Source organism: Monodon monoceros, unplaced genomic scaffold (genome assembly GCF_005190385.1).
Source record: "Monodon monoceros isolate NGI ecotype Baffin Bay Population unplaced genomic scaffold, NGI_Narwhal_1 Super_Scaffold_10, whole genome shotgun sequence".
Classification (NCBI taxonomy): Eukaryota; Metazoa; Chordata; class Mammalia; order Artiodactyla; family Monodontidae; genus Monodon; species Monodon monoceros.
In genome coordinates, this window is record NW_021703766.1 from 38200659 (window position 1) to 38220403 (window position 19745).

The 19745-nt window shown below is 33.7% G+C and overlaps 1 protein-coding gene across 1 annotated transcript in view; it reads left to right on the forward strand.

The window, feature by feature from the left end:
* Positions 1–19745, forward strand: part of URI1 (URI1 prefoldin like chaperone) — a 65345-nt gene that overhangs the window by 30775 nt on the left and 14825 nt on the right. The window contains exons 3-4 of the mRNA XM_029207569.1: positions 7778–7856; positions 8918–9053. Coding sequence (XP_029063402.1) covers positions 7778–7856; positions 8918–9053 — 215 coding nt within the window. The remainder of the gene's footprint in view (positions 1–7777; positions 7857–8917; positions 9054–19745) is intronic.

The window sequence follows — 19745 nt, forward strand, 5'->3', positions numbered from 1 at the left end:
GAAATAGACTCCACATGTTGGTGGGAGGAGTGACAAAAAATTTATGGTCATTTTTAATGCACTATAGATGACTTCTGTTGAACATGCCCCACAGAAAAAAGAAGTCTCATTACTTGGGTTGATTTGTGAGAATTAAATGGAATATGGTATCTGATGCCTGGCACATACAAATCATCTGTATGTTAGGCACTGTTTGTAATCATAAATTATATGCATATGAATTGTGTAAAAAAAAAAGTCTTGTTTCCTGCAAATTATCTTGAGAATTTTAAGTAGTAAAGATATCTATGAAATTACCTGAAGCAAACTTAAATGAAAATATAGAAAAAGCTATTTTATATTGCTCAGATGTTTAATTTTAGAAAAAATAGCTTTAAATTTGGATGTAAAAATTCTGAAGAATGTGAATTTTGAGAGGGGGGATTGTAAAGCAAACTTGACATTTTTTATTTTTCAAAGGAAACTGGAAAAAAATAGTATTTTAAGAAAAGTAATTAGTTTCTAGCATAGGTTATAGTCAAAGTATATAGTGAGAAATAACCAAGAGAGCATGCCTAAATAGTTAAAAATCACAGGTGAAGATTTGATGATTTTTCTTTCTTTCTTTCTTTCTTTCTCTTTCCTTCTTTATTCTTTCTTTCTTTCTTTCTCTTTCCTTCTTTATTCTTTCTTTCCTTCTTTCTCTTTCTTTCTTTTTTCTTTCTTTCTTTCTCTTTCTCCCTTTCTCTCTCTCTCTTTCTCTCACTCTTCCTTTCTCTCTCTCCCCCCACCCCCCCCACTTTTCTTTCTTTCAGTTCCTCTTTCTAGTTAGTCAATACAAATGGGTGAATATCTATATCTACGTCTGATGTTTTTGAGGGATACCTTGCCCCACAAAAGTACTGAACAATGCTGTGGTTTTGTAGTGTGTTTCTCATGAATTACCTGAAACAGTGTTTTCTTGACTTGCCTTCATATGCTTATATGAAATTTATTTTTTATGCATACTATATGAAATATCGATCTGCATACCTTTAATACTTTAAAAACATTTATTCATGATGATGAGTTCACTCCTCAATATTAGGTAAGTTTGGCAACCGTATTTTTCAGAGTCTTCATTATACTGACCACAAAGTTTTCAGTCACTGTTTTGTACAGGCCCTCTGGGCTTTTTTATTTTTATGTGTCATAAAATCTTCCAATTTTCTGAAGGTGTTACATACTTTTGTTGGGATTTCTGTTGTTATTTATGAAAATGTCTTTAGGGGCAAGGGCAAGAGGCAGGAATCATATATAAAAACCCCCTTCTCTGTCATTCTTCAGGTTTTTTTTTCTGGTGTCATGTTTTAGTACATGGGTTGGGATGTTAAGTAAGTTTTGAAATTTTTGTGTATGATGTTTCAAAGCAAATTAAGATGAAAAAAAAGATTCAAGTTGAATGTTTTAAGAATGATTTTTTAAGAAACAAAATCTGTATTAAGTTAAAAATTTTTTATTCTGAATATAAAATGAATACATATTTACTGAAAGGTAGAAATAAAAGAATAAAGATAAACTTACTCATAATTCTGAAGAGAAGCTAATTCTCTCCCTCTCGCTTTTTAAGACATTTTGTTTTATTCCCTTCAGCTTCTTAATTCTTGTTGTGTCACTGTGGTCAAATTGTAAATGCTTAGGGTTTTTTTCTTTTCTTTTTTAAAAGAGTTAATTATTTTTAAACTGTAATTAGAATTTGTTAACTTCTAGGAGTCCCCTCACCTTTGTTTTTTTTGTTTTTGGAAAAACCACACTAGTTTAATACTTAACGCATTTCTGAAAATAAAAGGCAAAATTATATGTTATAGGGGAATTTTTTTCCCCCAAAGAGTTTAAGCTATTATATATAAAAAAAAAAATCCCTAATGACATCTCATCATTTAGAACATAGTCTTTGAATGTATTTCCAGTGTCTGTATATTTTGGTTCACAGTTTCTCACAGTCAGCTTAAGTCCAGTGAGTATTTTGATATATCTGATTGAGGCTACACCTCAATGCGATTTGGACACCTCATGATTTTTCATCTTTGTCTTAACCGTATTAGTTTTGAAAACTACATTTCTTTGCACTCTGATTTTTTTCGGTTTTCGTTCATTTTTATTTATTTATTTTATAAAATGAGAGCAGCATGCAATAAAACTTTCAAGCACAGAGCACTGAGGATGAAGGGCAAATATTGCAGCAACAATGCTTGACTGAGAGGTGTATCATTCAGTGATAATCTAGAGTTCATGCTCTTGTTTTGAGATACAAAAGTCTAAATTCTGATGTACTAAAGACAAAAGAAGTTGTGACTATCAGTGTATAACTAAGGAAAATGTAAGCTGTAAAAAAATTAGGCATGTTTACAATTTAACTTTTTTACTAATTTATTTTGAACTCATGACCAAATTGGTGATAGTTTTCCCATTTTTCTTTTTATTTAAATCAAGCAAGTTATAGATAATTTTGAGGATTTTATGTATTTGGTGCGTTCAAAGCCAGGATTGCTATTTTTTTCCTCATGTAAGACCTCTTGAAAGAAACAGTAACCTCAAGGGATCTATTGAAATTTATGCAAAATGCAAGGCCTTTTTCTCAGGAAAAGATCTAGAGTTTTTATCAGTTTTTTATAGGTATCAGTGACCATAAAGGGTTATGAACAACAAACAAAAGTTTCCTTTTTTTCTAAAGTATAGAAAACAAGAAATTGAAATGATAAAACTTATAAATTATGCTTAGATTTAAGTAGAAACTGGCACAAACATTCAAAGCTTAAGTCAATTATAAATTATCACATCTAAAGTCATCTTTTCTTAAAAGTCTCTCCTGATGTGTTACAGAAATATGTATCAGTTGTAGAAAATTTGGAAAATAAAATAAAAATTGCCTATAAACTCATCACCTAAAGCTAAGACTTAGGCACTTTGAGGGCATTTCTTTCACACTTAGAGTAATGTGTTTTTATATAACTTTTAAACTTTCTTACTTTGAATTCACATCTCATTCTATTCTCAGAGCAAAAGAATACTGATGAAGAAACAGGTACCAATGATAACTGACAAGTGTGAAGTTACATGTGCATGGTTGTTGGTGGAGGGCACAAATTCCTCTCTCCCACCTTTGCTGTGTAAAGTTTTCTGATAGACTTATAAAATATAAAGAACATGGATTATTTCATCAGCATCTTCTGATATGTTTCCTAGGTATGAGTTGAGAAAAAGGAATATGAGACCATATTGCCTGAATTTTGAATACTATCATTTATCTTGATAGTATTTTATTTTGCCATGACCATTTTTTTTAAATGCTGTTGATTTAATACAGATACATTTAGATTGTTAAAAGTGTTCCCCTTCCCATCAGATTGCAGAAGGCACAACAATGTAGATCCGTCTTTCAAGAATGTTTTTATTGCTTAATATAACCTTGATAATTTATGCTGTTTAAGAGGATACTTAAAAAAAATCAGTAATTCCTTTCTTTAGAAATGAGAAGATTTCTCTCTTTACAATGCCCGAATTCAGTATTCCTCTATTTTCTTAATTTTTGAGGTAAAAACCGAGGCATCCATCAAGCCAGTGGATCTTTAACAGAAAAGCATTGCAAAAAAAAAAAAGACATGCTATATTTGAGTGATGATCCCTGCAGCATATGGCATAAGGCTTGGTTGCAGAGCAGGCACTCAATAAATGTTGAATTTAAGTGAAACAAAGGTTTCTTGGATGCTTAATGGGACATTCTAGAGTGGGTATGATGGACTGAAAATCATTTTTAAAGAAGATTGTATATTTATTCATATATATTCCAAAATCTTTGGGTTTTATAATTTCTTAAATTAAAAACTTAAAAGCATTAACTCTGCCCCAGATCAGCCCAAATATTAATACTAATGTAAAGCCCTTTCCCTTTTCTCCCTTTAAGCATCTCTTTGTGTTTTCTGCTTTTTTGTTTAGGATATTAGGTAAAGAGAATGATAGAGAAGATTTTTTTAAAATGGGCTTAATGTCTATTTTCTGCCTATTCCAACTTCATACATTAAAGTGAAAATTAACAAAATTTTATTTCAGTGATTTGTTTTATTTTCCTTTTTTATTATTGAAAGCTGGAAATTGGAGTCTTTAATCACTTGTCTCAAAGAAGGGATGTAGAACTTTTTCTTTTGCTTTACAAAGATTTTCTTTTATCCTTTGCATTTAAGAAGAGGACTAAAAATAAAGAGTTCCTCTCATATTTCTCCCATCTCCTTTTTTAATATTCTATTATGAAAATCTTCAAACATACAGAAAAATTGAAAGAATTAAATAGATGAACCTTGATCACATATCTATCCATACCTCAACGCTTAATCCATTTTTTTATGATGCATTTGACAGTAAATTGTGGACATCTGTATACTTCACCTAAAAGTACTTGAGCATACACATCATTTAACTTACTGTCTCTCATACTTTTTTTCTTTTTTTTTTTTTTTGCTGTACGTGGGCCTCTCACTGTTGTGGCCTCTCCTGTCGCGGAGCACAGGCTCCGGTCGCGCAGGCTCAGCGGCCATGGCTCACGGGCCCAGCCGCTCTGCGGCATGTGGGATCTTCCCGGACCGGGGCACGAACCCGTGTCCCCTGCATCGGCAGGCAGACTCTCAACCACTGTGCCACCAGGGAAGCCCTCTCATACTTTTTATAACCTTATGAAAGTAAGGTATTTCTCATGAGATCTGTCCTGATCTTCATCCTTAAGGTTAAGGCTAGTTTGTAGTTATGTCCTTTTTTTTGCTGCTGCTTTTTAATAACAATAGATGCTTCTCAGGAGGCTTTTATTATATTATAGCACATGATTAGCAAGACTCAAAAGAAGATTATAAAAATTTCTTATATGCCTTATAGCAGTGCTTTAGTTCTTATTTTCTATAAGGAGCATTGCATGAGGATATCTGATGCAAATTAAATCTTATTTATTGGATAATTCTTTTAAATTAAGAATTGAAGGCTGAACCTAATCTGTAAGGATCAGATATGGTGAAGCCAAACAAAGAGGTCTATATAGAATAAATAAGTAGGCTTGAGAGGTTTATCCTAACTATATCTGGGTTTTATTTTCTATTTGAAAAAAAATTATTTTAAGCAGTCCCTTCTTTGACTACATATTTTACAGTCTCTAAAAATTTAGTTATATATTTCTCAGTGGTAAAATAGAAAAACATCTATTCAATTTTGGTACAAATAAAGATAGGTACAACCTTCCGTAACACATTAGTTCTTAGAATCATTTTTGTGTTTTCTGTTTTATAGGCTTTGTGATCTTTAATGGGATTATTTAAGCCCTAAGCATGAGAGGGACTATTTGGAGATAACTGTTTGACCAGGCACTTGATGCTGGATATTTCCACTAGTGGGAATTTAAGGGAGAGAGTTCCTCAAGCCATAATTTCTCCCAAAGACACTGCTTGACTCCTACTTGCCTCCCTTCAAAAAGGATTTCTGCATGAGCTGCTTTTTAAATTATCTTCTCCTTTCTTTTTGTATTTTTAGAAAACAATTCAAAATTTAGAAATAGCAACTCCAGTCTTAAACTGTTCTCCAATATGTCCACATTTTGTTCTAGAGAGAATTATTGATAAGTGTAAAACTGAATATACGTGCTTTGGAATAATACTGATATTGATCTCTTGTAGCACCTTGATTGAACCTACTGTTCTTTTAATATATAAAAGAGATGTTTTGTTAGAAGTCCCCCCCATTTCAGGTGTATTTACTGGAATAGTATATATTGAATGCTAACTTGAATACTAGCTGTTTAACAATTGTAGGAACATTTAGACATCTAAGCATTTGTAAAATTACTTATCTAAAACTGCTAGTGTTTGTAGATTTAATATTGAGTTCACTGTGTGCAGGTATTGTGTCACATCAGATCTTTATGGACAGTATCCCATTTATTACTTGCGCCAATCCTGTTTCCAAAAGCTTCCTGAATTGTTACATTTAGCTATACTTTTAGCAGTAAGTTGTGCTATTTGTGTCAAATTGAATGAATTTGACAAAGTAGAATTATTTTAGTGGGTAATATAGTCTTTCTTTAAAATTTTAGAATTGGTGTTTTTTTGATACTTCATGGAAAAAGGGTCATTGGATGCTCAATGTAGGTGTTCAGTGCTGGGCAGGGTGTTAGACCGTTTATATTTAGTCCTCTTTGAATCTGTGCGATAGTTAGGCATTATTCCAATTTTACCATTGAAGATACTAAGACTAGGGTTAATTTGTTTATGTTAAGTGATGAATCTGGGATTGACCCTCTGGTCTGACTTCAAAGCCATGTTCTTTCTGGTATATAGCCCTGTTCATAAAGTTTCCTAACGTTTTATTCATATAAAAATGTATCCAGAAGGATCATTTTTGCCTTAAACACATTTTATGTTTATTTATAAAAAAGGATTCGAGAAGAAATTCTTTAAAAAGCACTAGAACATTAGAAAATTAAAAGCCTTGCTTGAAAGAATACAGGTCAGAAGACCATGTTAAGGTCATTGCTTATTGCTTACCTCTTCTTGATAGAGTAGATCTAATTTCTCTTAAACGTGTGGTTTTTTCCATTTTCCTTCTGTTTTCTCTTTTGTAAGAGGAAAATGTTGATAAGTGACATTTACTGCAGGAATATTTTAGGATGAATGACAATATATATGTGAAATTCCTTGATATTTTTAAGACTAAATGGGATGATTTTTATTATGTTACTGTTGCTTTAGGGGAGCTAAGGAGTAAACTGAAACCAATTCCATGGTTTTTATAACGCAGCCATTTTTATTATCTGGAGAGTGATTATCTATGCTGCAATTTATTCTAATTTTAATTCGACAATATCTACATGTTCTTTTAAATTACTTGCTGAAATGATGAGTTTTTTGTTTTTGTTATTTTTAAAAATTGAGACCACCACCCGTCTGCTTTAAAAAAATTTCAGTGCTCTGGTTTTGCTTGCAGCCTGCAGCCTAGCAGGCAACCCTTAGGAAACCTCATATCCAGAGAAGGTTTGAAAAGAGGTATCTCATTGTAGGGCTATTCAGTTCCAGCAGGTGTGAGAACTGAGTAGGGTTCACAGTGTGGAAACATATGACCATTTCTGCTCTTACAGAATTACGTCCTTTAGTGGTTTGAAATTACTTTATTTAGGTAGTTCTGTTTAGATAAAACATGGAACAGACACCAAGGCCCAATTGAAATGCTTTTTATATTACCTCTACCTAATTTCTTTTAGCCCCTGATTGATTGTCTCTCACCTTAATAACATTAGTATGAATAACTGAAGGGTTGATGACTCTACCACATTTTTCAACCTAAAGTTTTCCAAGGAGAACTGAAGCATCTGATCATATTTTGTGTTCGTGATTTCTATTCCAAAAACAGTGTTTATTCACTCAAAAGCTTTTATCAACTCTTCTTCCTTCATCTTGAGCCCGTGTCCCTCCAAACTCACTGTCTCCCTTAATTTCCAAATCTTGTTTAATTCAGATGATCCTCTACCTTAGGAAACACTAATTTTCAAGATGTGTGTGTCCTACATCTAAAAGCTAATGTCCCTGAGAGTCTTAATTCTTTGATAAATGTATGGTGGAATAATGCTGTTGCTAAATTTTGTAAAAACACGATTTTAAAATTAAAAAATACTTTAATCTTTAAATTGCTAAAATTAGGCATTTGATTAGCTTGTCTTATGATACATAGGCTACTTGAGGAATTGTTAATTTGTGTATTAATTTAGTATTTGGTATTTTTTTGTCAACAGGAAGAAAGTAGATAATGACTATAATGCCCTTGAAGAAAGACTCAGTACCTTGCCTGATAAGTTGTCTTATAATATCATGGTATGTTTGGTGTGTTTCTTTTAAAGTAATATGTTGTTTTTTGTAAAGATATTAACTGTGTAGAGTAAAAAGATGTTTCTTTGCTTTATGTGTATTGATTCACAAATTGCCTTCCTGATGGCCTCGATCAGAGGTAGCTGCCATAGCAAGGAAGGTTTGTTTTTGTTTTACTTTATAATAATACATTAATTGTAGTAATAGTTGGTATGTACTTTGCCTTTTTTCAGATTTATATTAAATTATCATGTTATGATGGCATAAATGTTAGCATAAAATTTGACATGTTTGGTATGCAAATTTACTATGTTAGAAAACTAATTACAACAGAAATATGGCATGTAGTCATTTCCTGTTAGCCAGAGCAGGAATAGACCATAATGTTGTGTAATTCCCAGAGTTAAACCCTAGAACATTGATTTTATATAAAAAGGTGTTGCTGATTTTTGTTTTGCATGATGTTTCATATCAACATAGCAGTCTATTCGTGAGCCCTGAATTAGATTCTTTCATTGCATAAATATTCTTTTTCATAAAGACTGTGTTCTTAATTAAATTAGCCCAAATATTTTGAAAATGTATTGTTCTTTATTATACCAGCTCAAATATTTCATAAATTTTGTAAACCCTTTAAAGCTGTGTATTTGTTAATTCCTGTTTCGCTCAAAAAAGAGACTGTTTTCTCAGAAATAATTTTCAGTTTTTAAAAATCAAAGTTATTCTTTATTAACTTAACATTTTATTTCTAGTTTGCTTTCATTTAGATTTATGAATGAGCAAAAAACATAAACTTTCGGAAGCAACACTAATTTCTCTGAAAGCTATATGTAAATATGCTCTTTTCTTGTTTTAATGTTGATTTATTAACCTAAAACAACTTTCTATAGGTTTTCCCAGTGAAATTTTAATATAATGTTAAATTTCCATGAAATTGACATTTTATTATTCCTAGTGTAGAGATAAAAAGGACCTTCACACAGAGCTTTTAATGCTGCTTTATAAAATGTAGTTTTTAGTGTTTTTAATTTTTTTGACCCCCCCCTCCTTTTTTTTTTAAACAATAGGTACCATTTGGCCCCTTTGCCTTCATGCCAGGAAAACTTGTCCATACTAATGAAGTCACTGTTTTACTTGGGGACAATTGGTTTGCAAAATGTTCAGCAAAGCAGGCTGTGGGCTTAGTTGAGCACCGGAAAGAACGTATGTACCAATTATAAATGATGTTTCTTTGCTGGATGTGTATTGGTTCACAAAGTGCCACGCTGATGGACTGTTTGCTATTAAAAGTACCTTCCATTGATTTATTAGATAAATATAACAAATATCCAGGCTATTTGTGATTCTTCCGAATTGGAGGTAGTTTGAGCAGATCCAGTGTTTGAGAATGTGGTCTGGAGAATGGAACATCTGGTTGGAAATGTCACCCACATTAGTATGTTTTCGGAAATTACCAAGTGTAAAAGTTATCACATATGGTTTTGTAGGTAGAAGTTGGATAGGTATAAGAATTGGGGTCATTTGATATTTTATAATTGGTTTGTTTTAGATGCTTTTCATAGACTGACTTCGGCTTTTTAATACTTTAGCACAGAGAAGGAATTTACTTCCTTCTCCTTCTCCTTATTGAACTAAGATAAATACCTATTTGCAAAAGTAGAAACAGTTCTTACCATGCGTTTTTGTTTGGAAGAGGTCACATTTCCATTTTACAGAAGAAAAGGCCAGGTGGGGAGAGATGCTACCTAAAATGTCACCCTTAAACTTAAGTGGTTTGAGGTTTCTGCCTCATTTTATTGAGGTAGTTCTAGTTTTCTTTATCTGTGATATTGTTTATTGATTTATACATATCCACACACACACGTTGTGTAGTTGGATGGGTTGGCTTGGGTGCTAGCTTAGTTGCATTTTAAAATTAGGTTTATTTAATATCTAATCTATGTTCTTATTTCTGTAATAGCATACTTAAATTGATAGTATAATATCACCCCTACCTGATTTTTAGCCTTCTAGTTAAATATGCATCTGAAAATAAATTTTTGAGGCTCCTTCTGTATAAATGAGGTCATGTAGATAGAAAGCAGCTGAGTTTTCTAAAGCTGAAATTATTTCACTTATACATGAGTGGGTACTAGTTGGAGAACTCATTTACTCAGTGAAAATTCTGGAATCTATATTTGGAGACTCTAATTGCAAATCAACTCCTATAAGTTTATAATTGATATATATTTTGATCTTTTGTGCCACTAATCAGAATCTTATTGTTTGGCTTGTGTATAATTTCTGGCGATGATAATTCTTTTGGCATTACTACATTAAAGTAAGTCATGTATATTAGAGCAAAGAGAATGGGCATAATTCTTTAAAGGCCTTTCTTAATGGTGAAGGCTTTCTTTATCTACTGGGGTAACTCTGCTGATATGAAATCAGTTCATTGTCTTTTGAAGTTTGTTCACTTTGATTTTCATATGGATATTTCAGCAAAGAAATCTTTAGAATCAATTTGACTTATATTAATGGAAGAATACTTTTAATAGAATAGAACAGAACTCTAGAATAGCAAAATATTTTTTGGTAAATCACTTTCCAGTGTTAAATACGGTTTTAGGAAGTGACCAAAATGATGACTTTTGGGGTCAATATTTGTCTAAAATAATTTTCAGAATGCATAAATAATAAATTATGTTTGAGAATCTATTTTGGTAAATGAATTCTAAAAAGTTATCACACAGTTTTATAATAATTTATAATAACTGAAGAAATTGTTCAGGCATATTATTGTACTTAACATTTATTAAGAAAAGATACTTTATTTTTCTTAAGGTAGGAGAAATAAAGCAGGTTAAACATACCTACCTCAGTGTCAACAGAGTAATTGGGGAAGGTTGAAGGGAGGTCATTGCATGTTTAAAAAGTAATCAAAATACAGGACAAAATGGATTTAACACAACAATAAAAGGATTCAGAGGCGGTGACTCAGAGGAAGATCATTTGTAAGAGGAAGATGGCAAGCTCAGTGTCCTACCCTTTTGCTCACATCTGGCATTTGGCCATTTAACATGAATATGACCAGCTTTTTAAAGTTTTTTATTTTTTAAAATTACCACAGCAAAGTTGACTTTTTATTTGATATACAGTTCTGTGAGTTACAACACTTGTAAAGATTTGTTTCACCAGCACCACAATCAGGAAACAGAATAGGATACAGGATATACCTTAGTTAGGACATGGGACCACACCAAAAACTCTCTCAATGTTTCCCTTTTGTGGTCACACCCTACCTCTACCCCTAAGACCTGACAACCACTGATCTATCACCTTTTCTAGAATGTCATATAAGTGGAAACATGCACTAGGTAACCTTCTGAGACTTCTTTCACTCACCATAATGCCTCATCTAGGTTGTTCTGTGTATGAAAAGGTTCATTCCTTTTTATTGCCGAGTAGTGTTCCATTACATGCATGTACCACAGGTTTTCTATTTATCTATTGAAGGACATTTGGGTTTGCTTCCAGTGTTTTGGCATTTACAAACAGAGTTGCTATAAACCTTTTTGTACAGGTTTTTATGTGACCATAAACTTTCTTTGCTGTTGCGAAATACCTGTTGTTTTCTTTTAGTGTCTTCGTCTGGCTGGCCTCATAGAAAGTATTCCTTCCTTTTCACTATTTTGAAAGAGTTTAAGAATTGGTGTTAATTCTTCTTTGTTTGGTAGAATTCATCTGTGAAGCCATCTGTTCTGGGCTTTTTTATTTTTTGGCTGTGTTGGGTCTTTTTTTTTTTTTTTTTGGCTGTGTTGGGTCTTCGTTGTGGGCTCTTCATTGTGGCATGTGGGCTTCTCTAGTTGTATTGCGCAGGCTCTAGAGTATGGGGGCTCATTAGTTGCGGCACATGGGTTTAGTTGCGGTATGTGGGATCTTAGTTCCCTGACCAGGGATTGAACCCGGGCCCCCTGCATTGGGAGCATGGAGTCTTAACCACTGGACCATTGGGGAAGTCTCTGTTCTGGGCTTTTCATTGTTGGGAGGTTTTTGATTATTGATTCAATCTTCTTACTTGTTCTAGGTCTACTCAGATTTTCTGTTTCTTCTCATTTCAGTTTTAGTAGTCCATATGTTTCTAGGAATTTGTCTATCTAGGTTATTCAGTTTGTTGGAATTCAGCTGTTCACAGTATTCCTTTATAATCCTGTTTCTGTAAAATAAGTAGTATTGTCTCACTTTTCTTTTTGTTTTTTTTAATTTAGCTTTTTATTTAAGATTCTGCTTTTTATTCTTCCTCCTGCAGGTTTACAGCATATTTCATTTCAGGTTCTATATGTGATTATAAAGGCATCTCTACTTTTATTTCTGGTTTTAGTGACTTGAGTCTCTCTTTTTCTTAGTCAGTCTAGGTAAAGACTTGTCAGTTTTGTTTGTCTTCTCAAAGAACCAGCTTTTATTTTTCCCTGTTGTTTTTCCATTCTCTATTTTGTTTATTTCTACTCTAATCTTTGTTATTCCTTCCTTCTGCTTGCTTTGGATATAGTTTATTATTCTTTTTCAAGTTTCTTAAAGCATACAGTTAGGTTATGATTTGAGATCTTTTTTTTAATGTAGTTGTTTACAGGTATAAATCTCTCTCAGCATTGCTTTCTCTGTGTCCTATAAATTTTAGTGTATTGTGTTTTCATTTTTGTTGATCTCAAGGTATTTTCTAATTTGCTTTGTGATTTCTACTTTGACCCATTGCCTAATTCAGTGTTTTGTTAAATTTCCATGTGTTTGTGAATTTTTCAGTTTGCCTTCTGTTGTTGGTTTCTGATTTCATTCCATTTTGATTGGAAAAAATACTTTGTGTGGTTTCAATCTTGTGAAAATTTTTAAAGACTTGTTTTTTGACCTATCACATGGTCTTTCTTGGAGAATGTTCCATGTTTCCCTTAGAAGAATACGTATTCTGCTCCTGTTGGGTGGAATGTTCTGTATGTATCTGTTAGGTCTAGTTGTTCTATAGTACTGTCAAAGTCCTCTTTCCTTAATCATTCTCCTTTCTGGTTCTTCTGTCCTTTATTGTAAGTGGGATATTGACATCTCCAATTCTTACTGCAGAACTGCTTGAATTGTGTCAATTTTTGCTTCATATATTTGAGGCTCTGTTGTTAGGTGTGTGTATTTTTGTAATTTTATTCTTTATTTTAAATTTTTATTGAAGTATAGATGATTTACAATGTTGTCTTAATTTTTGTTGTACAGCAGTGTGATTCAGTTATACATATATATTCTTTTTCATATTCTTTTCCATAATGGTTTATCACAGGATATTGAATATAGGTCCCTGTGTTATACTGTAGGACCTTGTTGTTTATCCATCCTATGTATAATATTGGGTTGGCCAAAAAGTTCGTTTGGGTTTTTCTGTAACATCTTACGGGAAAACCCAAATGAACTTTTTGGCCAACTCAGTAGTTTGCATCTGCAATCCCAAATTCCCAATCCTTCCCTCCCCCACTCCCCCTCCCCCTTGACAACCACAAGTTTGTTCTCTATATCTGTGATTCTGTTTTCTACCTATGTTCATGTATGTCGTATTTTAGATTCCACATGTAAGTGATATCATATGGCATTTGTTGTTCTTTTTCTAACTCCGCTTAGTATGATAATCTCTTGCTCCATCTGTGTTGCTACAAATGGCATTATTTCATTCTTCTTTTATGGCTGAGTAATATTCCATTGTATGTATATACCACATCTTTATCCATTCATCTGTCAGTGGACATTTAGGTTGTTTCCACGTCTTGGCTATTGTAAATAGTGATGCTATGAATATAGGGGTGCATGTATCTTTTTGAATTTTAGTTTTGTCTGGATATCTATGTCCAGGAGTGGGATTGCTGGATCATATGGCAACTCTATTTTTAGTTTTTTGAGGAACCTCCATACTGTTTTTTCCATAGTGGCTGCACCAATTTACATTCCCACCAACAGTGTGGGAGGGTTCCTTTTTCTCCACACCCCCTTCAGCGTTGTTGTTTGTAGACTTTTTGATGTTGGCCATTCTGACCAGTGTGAGGTGGTACGTCATTGTCATTTTGATTTGCATTTCTCTAATAATTAGCGACGATGAGCATCTTTTCATGTGCCTATTGGCTATCTGTATCTCTTCTTTGGAGAAATGTCTACTTAGGTCTACAGCCCATTTTTTGATTGGGTTGTTTGTTTTTTTGTTATTGAGTCATATGAGCTGGTTATATATTTTGGAAATTAAGCTCTTGTCAGTCGCATCACTTACAAATGTTTTCTCCCAGTCCGTAGGTTGTCTTTTTGTTTTGTTTATGGTTTCCTTTGCTGTGCAAAAGCTTCTAAGATTAGGTCCCATTTGTTTATTTTTACTTTTATTTCTGTTGCCTTGGGAGACTGACCTAAGAAAACATTGTTACGATTTATGTCAGGGAATGTTTGCCTATGTTCTCTTCTAGGAGTTTTATGGTGTCATGTCTTGTATTTAAGTCTTTAAGCCATTTTGAGTCTAGTTTTGTGTATGGTGTGAGGGTGTGTTCTAACTTTATTGATTTGCATGTGGCTGTCTAACTTTCCCAGCACCACTTGCTGAAGAGACTGTCTTTTCCCCACTGTATATTCTTGCCTCTTTTGTCGAAGATTGACCATACGTCTGTGGGTTTATTTCTCGGCTATTTTGTCCATTGAACCATATGTCTTTTTTTGTGCCAGTACCACGCTGTTTTGATTATTGTAGCTTTGCAGTATTTTGTTTTTGTTTTTTTTTTGCAGTACACAGGCCTCTCACTGTTGTGGCCTCTCCCGTTGTGGAGCACAGGCTCCAGACGCTCAGGCTCAGAGGCCATGGCTCACGGGCCCAGCCTCTCCGCGGCATGTGGGATCTTCCCGGACCGGGGCACAAACCCGTGGCCCCTGCATCGGCAGGTGGACTCTCAACCACTGTGCCACCAGGGAAGCCCAGCTTTGCAGTATTGTTTGAATTCTGGAAGGGTTATGCCTCCTGCTTTGTTCTTTTTCCTCAGGATCGCTTTGGCAATTCTGCGTCTTTTATGATTCCATATAAAATTTAGGATTATTTGTTCTAGTTCTGTGAAAAGTATCATGGGTAGTTTGATGGGGATTGCATTAAATCTTGCTTTGGGTAGCATGGCCATTTTAACAATATTAATTCTTCCAATCCAAGAGCATGGGTTATCTTTCCATTTCTTTGGAATTATCTTTTCCCTTTTTTGGAACCATCTTCAGCTTCCTTTATTAATGTTTTGTAGTTCTCAGCATACAAGGCTTTTACCTCCTTGGTGAGGTTTATTTCTTAGTATATAATTGTATTCTTGATAGATCGAACCTTTTATCAATATAAAATACCTCTTGTCTGTTGTAACCTTTTTTGACTTATTTTGTCTCATATTAGTGTAGCCACTCCAGTTCTTTCTTGTTACTCTTTGCATGGAATATCTTTTCCATCCTTTTGCTTTCAACCTATGTGTGTCCTGAGAAGTAAAGTGAATCTCTTTTTGACAGCATATAGTTGGATCTTGTTGTTTTTTTTTTTCCCCAATCCATTCTCCTAATCTGTGCCTTCCTACTCCATGGTACTTTAATACATTTACATTTATAGTAACTATTTATAGGGCATTGCCATTTTATTATATTTTGGTATGTCTTATAGCTTTTGTACCTCATTTCCTTCATTCTGCCTTCTTTTGCGTTTAGTTGATTTTTTTGTAGTGAAGTGTTTTGATTCCCTTCTCATTATCTTTATTGATAGTTTATAGATATTTTGATTGTGGTTACCATGGAGATTACTTACAACATCCTAAGGTTATAGCAGTGTATTTTGAACTGATTCCAGCTTAACTTCAATCACTTAGAAAAAAGCTATTTTTGTATAGCTCTGTTCCCCCCTTTATATTATTGATGTAACAGATTATATCTTTATATTGTATACCGATTAACATATATTTGTAATGATTTTTTATGCGTTTCTCTTTTACATCCTGTAGCAAATAAAAAATGGAGTTACAGACCATAATGACAGTAATACTATTTTAAATTTTTGCCCACGTTTACCTTACCAGAGATCTTTACATGTTCATGTGGATTCTAGTTATTGTCTAGTGGCCTTTCATTTCAACCTAAAGAATTCCCTTTAGTTTTTCTTGTAGGGCAGGTGTAATGATAAGGAACTCCTTTAACTTCTGTTTACCTGGAAATGTCTTAATTTATCCTTCATGTCTGAAGGACAGTTTTTAATCTCTCAGTACTTTAAGTATTTCAGCCCACTGGAGTTCTGACTTCCGAGGTTTCTGTTGAGATCTCTGCTGATATTCTCATTGAGGATCCCTTATATGTGATGAGTTTTTTTCTTGGTGCTTTGAAGATTCTCTCTTTGTCTTTCAAAAGTTCGATTATGTGTCTTGCTGTAGGTCTAATTGGGTTTATTCTACCTGGAATTAGTTGAGCTTTTTGGATTTGTATCAATAGATTCATGTCTGGGCAAATTCAAGAGTTGTTCGGCCATTATTTTTTCAAATAATCTCTTGCCACCTTCTGTCTCTTCTCCTTTTGCAACTCCCTTAATGCAGATATTAATCCACTTGTTATGTCCCATAAATCCCTTAGGCTCAGTTCACTTTCCTTCATTTTTTTTCTTTCTGTTCCTTAGACTTGATAATGTCAAATGTCTGTAATCTTCAAGTTCACTGATTTTTTTCTTCTGCTTGCTCAAATATGTTGTTGACCCCTCTAGTGAATTTTTCAATTCAGTTATTATATTTTTCAGCTCCAGAATTGTGTTTGGGCCCTTTTTATAATTTCTCTTTGTGGGTATTTTCACTTTGTTCATACATTGTTTTTAAAACTTCCTTTAGTTCTTTGTATTTCCCTTTAGCTCTTTGAGCATAGGAGAGCAGTTGTTTTAAAGTCCTTTTCTAGTACATCTGATGCCTATGTTTCTTCAGGGACAGTTTCTAGAGATTTATTTTGTTCTTTTGAATGGTCCGTGTTTTCCTGTTTACTGTGTGCTTTTTGATATTTTGATGAAAGTTGGGCATTTGAAAACACAACCACCTCTCCCAGTCTTTGCAGAGTGGTGAGAAGGACCTTCACTAATAAGCTAGGCATTCTTTAAGCCTTTGTATCAACCCAAAGTGAAAAGTTTTGTCTTTTGTGTATTTTCTGAGCATGTCTTTCCTGGGTCTGTGTATGGATTTTTGATTTCCCTATATACATGGCTGCTTTTGAATATTTTACTTTGCCAGAGATTGTCACCTCAACTTCTCTTTGCAGCCTCAGGATGTATGTTGTATGGCTCAACCTCTAATCTCTTGCCCTAGACATCTGCAGAACTGTAGTCCTCCTGCAGCTTTCAACAGCAGTGCCAGCTAATTTTTTCCCCCTGAGGCCTGGTTTAGGTGAGACAGATACCAGTTTTTCAGACAGCCCCCAAACTGGTTAGAATGTTGCAAATACAGTCTAGTTTGTTCTCTGTGGTTCAAGGCAGGGATCTGGGCTACCACCTTCTCCAGACCAAAACTGCTCCACACTAGGGAGTGGGTGGGGAAAGGCAAGTAAAAATGCCATGAAATTTCCTGCCATTTTGACTGTGGCTTTTTCTTGTTTGGGTGTTTGCATGGTTGTAGACCTTTGACTGTTTTCCAGAGCCCCTCTAAGATATTTCAGTTAGTTTTTGTGTTTTTGATGTTTTTCGGCGAGGCAGGGAAAGCTTGGAGCTTCTTAGTCTGTAATTTTGCTCCTTGTTATTTTAAAGGAAGATTTTATTTTCCTTTGAGCATAGGAAACTTCTGAGCAGGTTTGTAGTGAGTAAATGTAGTGAGTGATTAACTGGAGGAAGGAAGGAAGGAGAAGATCCTGGAGGTGATGAGATTCAAAGCATAGATAGAAAAGGTAGCTTTGGAAAATATCGATGAAGAGAAAGAAGCAAGATTAGGTAAAGAATATTTGGGTTGAAGACGTTAGACTAAAATCTTCATAGTAATAAAGTCAAGTTTATTTGTTCAGAAGTAGGAGAGGTTAGGATCTTGAAGTGCATGTGGACTATGTATTATGGGAAATGTGATATGGCCATCAACAAACTTTTATGATTTATCTTATGAGGCAATATGTGTATTCTTTAGTATCTTCAGTGAGGCATATCTTAAATGCATTGGTATTTTGTTACAGAGTGTAAGTTTATGATTTTTGGTTTTATATTCAGAATAAACATAAATAGCTTTAAAACATCATATACCTTAAAACATATAATAAAAAAGTAGTATCCTTCTCTGTCCCTCTCTGCTCCCAGTTCCCATTCTCTAGAGGTATTTCTTTTAGTCTTTAGGCTAATCTTTTGCTTTGCTCTTTTTATGCATATTTCCCAAGTACTTTGCATATTCTGTTTTCTTGATTTTTTTCCCCAATTTTATGTAGTATCTACTAGTTGCCTGCGTATAATTAAAGGGGAACATTTAGCTCATGTTCTTCTCCCTGTTCCTCAATCATTTTAATATTTTTTATTACAATTTTTGTTTAATCAGTGTTCATTCTTAGATATAATTCCATTTCCATTCTTGAACAGCCTTTCATTTGAAGTTTACTGCTTTTTTTTGTTTGTTGCATAATGTTATGTATCTATCACTCATTCAACCAAACACTTTCATTTTATTCTTAGAGACTTCTTTACTGGAGTCCTTCATATTTGCTCCCATCTTGAATTTCAAAGAATGGCTGTCTTCCTTTATCACTGTACCATATCTTTGCCTCTTATTTATTCCCATTTCTTGGTTCCTATGGCATCTCCTTTCAAGTTTTAGCTTTTAGTAACTTTCTAGGAAGGTATGTGGGAGATACATTTTTTGAAATTTTGCACGTCTGAAAATATTTTTTATACTCCTGCTTTTTGTAACTAGTCTATTTAGAATTTGAAGTTTAAACAATTTTGAAGGCCTTCTGTCTTATGGTTGCTAGTAAAAAACTGATGCCATTTTCTTTCCTTTGTATGTGACTTGTTTTTTCTCCTTAGAAATTTTAGGTTCCTGTCTTATTCCCCATGATCTGAAATGCCACAGTGATATATACCTTGTGTAGAGTTTCAAAAATTCATTTGCTAGGTGTTTGGTGGGACCTTTCAGTGTGGAGATTCATGCCCTACAATTTTGGGAAATTTTTAATATTATTTCTTTGAAAATTTTCTTCTGTTGTCCATCTCTTTATCTTTGTTATAATTTTTTACCTGATTTCTTCTATTTTATGTTTGGAATCATGGAATGATTTTTTTTTTTCTGCACATTTTAATTCCAAGGAGCTCTGTTTTTTTGTTCATTTATTTGTTTTTCTGTTGTCCTTTGAATGTTTCTTTGGCATAGATACTATTGTTTCGTGGATATAAAAATCTTTTTTTAGGATTTTAGAGTTTTTTCTTTTAGAGTTTTCTTCATGCATTGCCTTTGTTTTTTGTTCCTTTCATATTACTTTTTTTTTTCCTTTCTGGCATTTGTAGTGAAGACTTCAAATATTTGGTGATCATTGGCTGACCATTCATACTTAAGAGTTAAGCACTGTTAGGAAACTGTGTGGGCAGAGTTTGTTGACTAATAGCTTTCCCCTAGGGAGTTAAAGTTGAAAGATGATTTTTCTCATTAAGGGATTGACAAAAAAATCAGCAGTTTTGGAGTTAATTAGTATCCTACAAAAGAATTTTCTAATCATCACCTAGTGTTTTGAGAAGCAGGCTGGATGTCTCAGGGTTCAGTATGTACACTGGTTTCACCAAGACATTTCCTATTCTCTTCTTGGTTCTTCACCCCTCCCCACAGTCCCTGCAGTCCACTCTAGGCTGTAAATCTTTTGTTAAGTCAAGGAGGGAAATTACCTGGCTATGCTTTGGGAGAAGGGGGT